At 32.9% G+C, this 3,182-nt stretch overlaps 1 protein-coding gene across 1 annotated transcript in view; it reads left to right on the forward strand.

Moving 5' to 3' along the window:
• The first annotated feature begins 763 nt into the window (after positions 1 to 763).
• The window catches only part of LOC121390382, a 24,621-nt gene continuing 22,202 nt past the window's right edge, over positions 764 to 3,182 (forward strand). The window contains exon 1 of the mRNA XM_041522182.1: positions 764 to 1,043. Within this exon, the coding sequence (XP_041378116.1) occupies positions 1,014 to 1,043 (30 nt within the window). The 5' untranslated portion in view covers positions 764 to 1,013. The remainder of the gene's footprint in view (positions 1,044 to 3,182) is intronic.

Consider the following 3,182-nt stretch of genomic DNA (forward strand, 5'->3'; position numbering starts at 1 on the left):
CCAACCCCCACCCCTCCAAAAAGACCCCCCAACAAAACAAACAACAACAACAAAATCAAAACAAAAACAAACAATTAAACAAACAAAACCACCTCACCTCTTTATTTGTTTATTTTATTTTTAAAAAAAATTATATATATAAAATATATATATTGTGCGGGGCGAGTGGAAGAGCACTCGCTTGATGCAAGGTCAGTTTGGGATCGATCCCCGTCAGTGGCTCCACTGAGCTATTTCTCATTCCATCCAGTGCACCAGGACTGGTACACCAAAGACCGTGGTGTGTGCTATCATGTCTATGGAATGATGTATATAAAAGATTCCTTGCTACTAATGGTAAAATTACCAAATGTGTGACATCCAATAGCCGATGATTAATAAATCAATGTGGTCTGGTAGTGTCGTTAAATAAAACAAACTGTTTTCTTTTGTTGTTGTTGCTGTTGTAGGTGAGGCTTTCTTCTTCTTCTTCCTATGAATTATATCTGAACAGGACATATATTACACTGATGGTAACATTCAGAATTAGCATACCGGTATATTATTAAAAAACCAACAACAAAAAAACCCAAAAAACCAACAACAACGTTTTAAGGGTGAAAACGTGTTTGTATAAAATCTATAACTTTGAATACAACCAATTCGGGTCGTTAGGTCTCGATATGATCGACCCTTGTAGAATTATGAAGAGCAAAAAACAACAACAACAACAACAACAACAACAACAAATGATAGTTATTTTATTTACTGACAATACTTTCTTCAATGTTTTGCACTCGAGAGTCCGGTGATAGCTATAGGTTGAACAATATCTTCATCAAATCACTACTAATACATTGCAAATACTCAAAGTGATAATGCGTTAGTGGTTCTCTCCCACAAGGGAGGAAATTACTACAAAGACAGGAAGTCACTCTGACGCAGCAAGTGATTAAAATTCCTGTTGTCTTTGTATTACTATATGCTACTTTTAGATGTTTGACGTGTAATTAAAAACATTATCTTGAAGAAAAATGGAACACAACCTGGAAACAAGCCTTGTGGTAATGGCAACGCTAGCCTGTTCAATATTAATACAGCTAGTTTTTAGTGTAGGGAACGTGTTTGCTGGTGCACGGTAACGGAAGTTAACACTAACCGACACTATTAGTATTATAAATATGTGACTATTGTGCAGACTTTTCTACATGACAACATGTACGTACACGTCTGGATGTCGTTTCTTTATCACAAATAAATTAGGGACCGTGGACACTTTCTAAATAAGAAAAGAATGATAACGATATTTTGCTGTACGGGTGGAATACCTTTAAAGAGACATTCCTGAGTTTGCTGCATTATAAGATGTTTTCGACTAATAAAATATTTCTACGATTGAACTTACATATTAAATATATTTTCTTGTTTAGAATATCAGTGTTTGTATATTCAATATGTTTTTGGTCATCTTAATATTTGTAAGAAGCCCAAACTGGATTTTGTCTTCAAATAATTTCGTACATACGAAAAAATATATTTTAAGAAATAAAATGAAATTTAACCTAGTACAAATATTAGAACGATCAGAAGCAAGCTTAATATACAGCCACTAATATTTTATGCAGAAAAATGTATTTGATATGTAATTACAATCGTTAAAAAGTCTGTTAGTCAATAACATCTTAAATATTACAGCAAACTCAGGAATGTCCCTTTAAAATGATTATTTTACCAAAAAATATTTAACTTGACACTAATTAAAATAGAAATTTTCTATTAAAGGGAAATAACTCTTGTTGAGCAAACATTGTCAGAAGCCCTAAACAAATAGACCTCTTTCACATTCCCATTGCACATGTACATGAAGAGAACTGTCCCTTGCTGAAATGGACGGTATCAAAGCTATATACAAATTGGGGGGTATGATTGACAGTTGTCATTAGCGTCGTGAGTAGTTTTGTAGGAGCTGTGAATCTCTAGCGACTAACGTACTTAACCTTTAGACTACTGGATTAATTTTTAACAAAAACCACATTGAGTGGGTAGGCCTACAAGTTAATAATTTTTACTCACATATATTCACTTAAATGTTTCATAAATACATGAAATAAAGTTCATATATGAATCGGTAAGTATTATTTTCATGTCTTTTTGTAATTTTTATTATTTTAGATTGGCTAATGGTGATTAAAATTAGGCAAAAAATCGAAAAAGTTGCGTTTACTTACGGGCATTTGTGGCCAGCTGTCCAGTATTTATGTCCATTATTCCCGATAACAGTGGTTTTCTGACCAGAATTTTTTTTAAAACCCGAACTACGATTCATATTGCAATATTTGGTAATTTTCGTTGTTGGTAAAACGATCAAATTTATTATCAAATTAGCTGTTACAATCAGCTATCGATCCCTGAAAATTACCGCGATGTGCCGCCATTGTTGTCAAGCGAAAATACTTGCCGAAAACCACTTTTTGAACTCAAAATTTCAAGGTATTTTCAATTGAAAAAATCAAAACAAAAACCACCATTTTGAAAATGTCTCGCCTGCAGTAGTCAGAAGGTTAATACATATTTCATATAAGATGTTAAAATGGCAGCGAAAAACGGTCTACTAAAGTTTACATCGGAATGGTTTAAGACCAAAAGCAGTAAAACATTAACTTAGACGAACTTTCTGGAGCCGGCTGTCAAGGGTATCGACGCAAAATTAAAAGATTCATACAATAAAATTAACTTTAGTGGAATGTGTTTGCTACTTTTAATAAATTAGAATTATAGTTAAATGTGCACGCAGATTTCCAGTGATGTTTAATTCTCCACATGTATGCCTCACTTTACCCCGAAAACCCCCAACAAAACCCCTAACTCACATAGACCTTTATCACAGCTCTATTTTCCCCTTATCATTTTATTAAAAAAAGACAGTCGTACAACTACTAATCAATGTTACATGTCTATCCACAAATTATTTATTTATGTATTTATTTATTTACTTATTTATCTTTTTTTATTTATTATTTTATTTTATTTTCACTATCATTTATATCAGATACATACAACTTCACTTGAAATAATATCTGATATTTACGAAGTTTGAAAACATATATGAGCCGTCACATGCGAAAACCTACAACTTAGCATGGCGCCAGAAACCGAGTAAACACAGCTCAAAGTTTGACATCGCATGTAAACGCTGAAGTAAA

The sequence above is a fragment of the Gigantopelta aegis genome, chromosome 15, assembly GCF_016097555.1.
Source record: "Gigantopelta aegis isolate Gae_Host chromosome 15, Gae_host_genome, whole genome shotgun sequence".
In the NCBI taxonomy this organism is placed as follows: domain Eukaryota; kingdom Metazoa; phylum Mollusca; class Gastropoda; order Neomphalida; family Peltospiridae; genus Gigantopelta; species Gigantopelta aegis.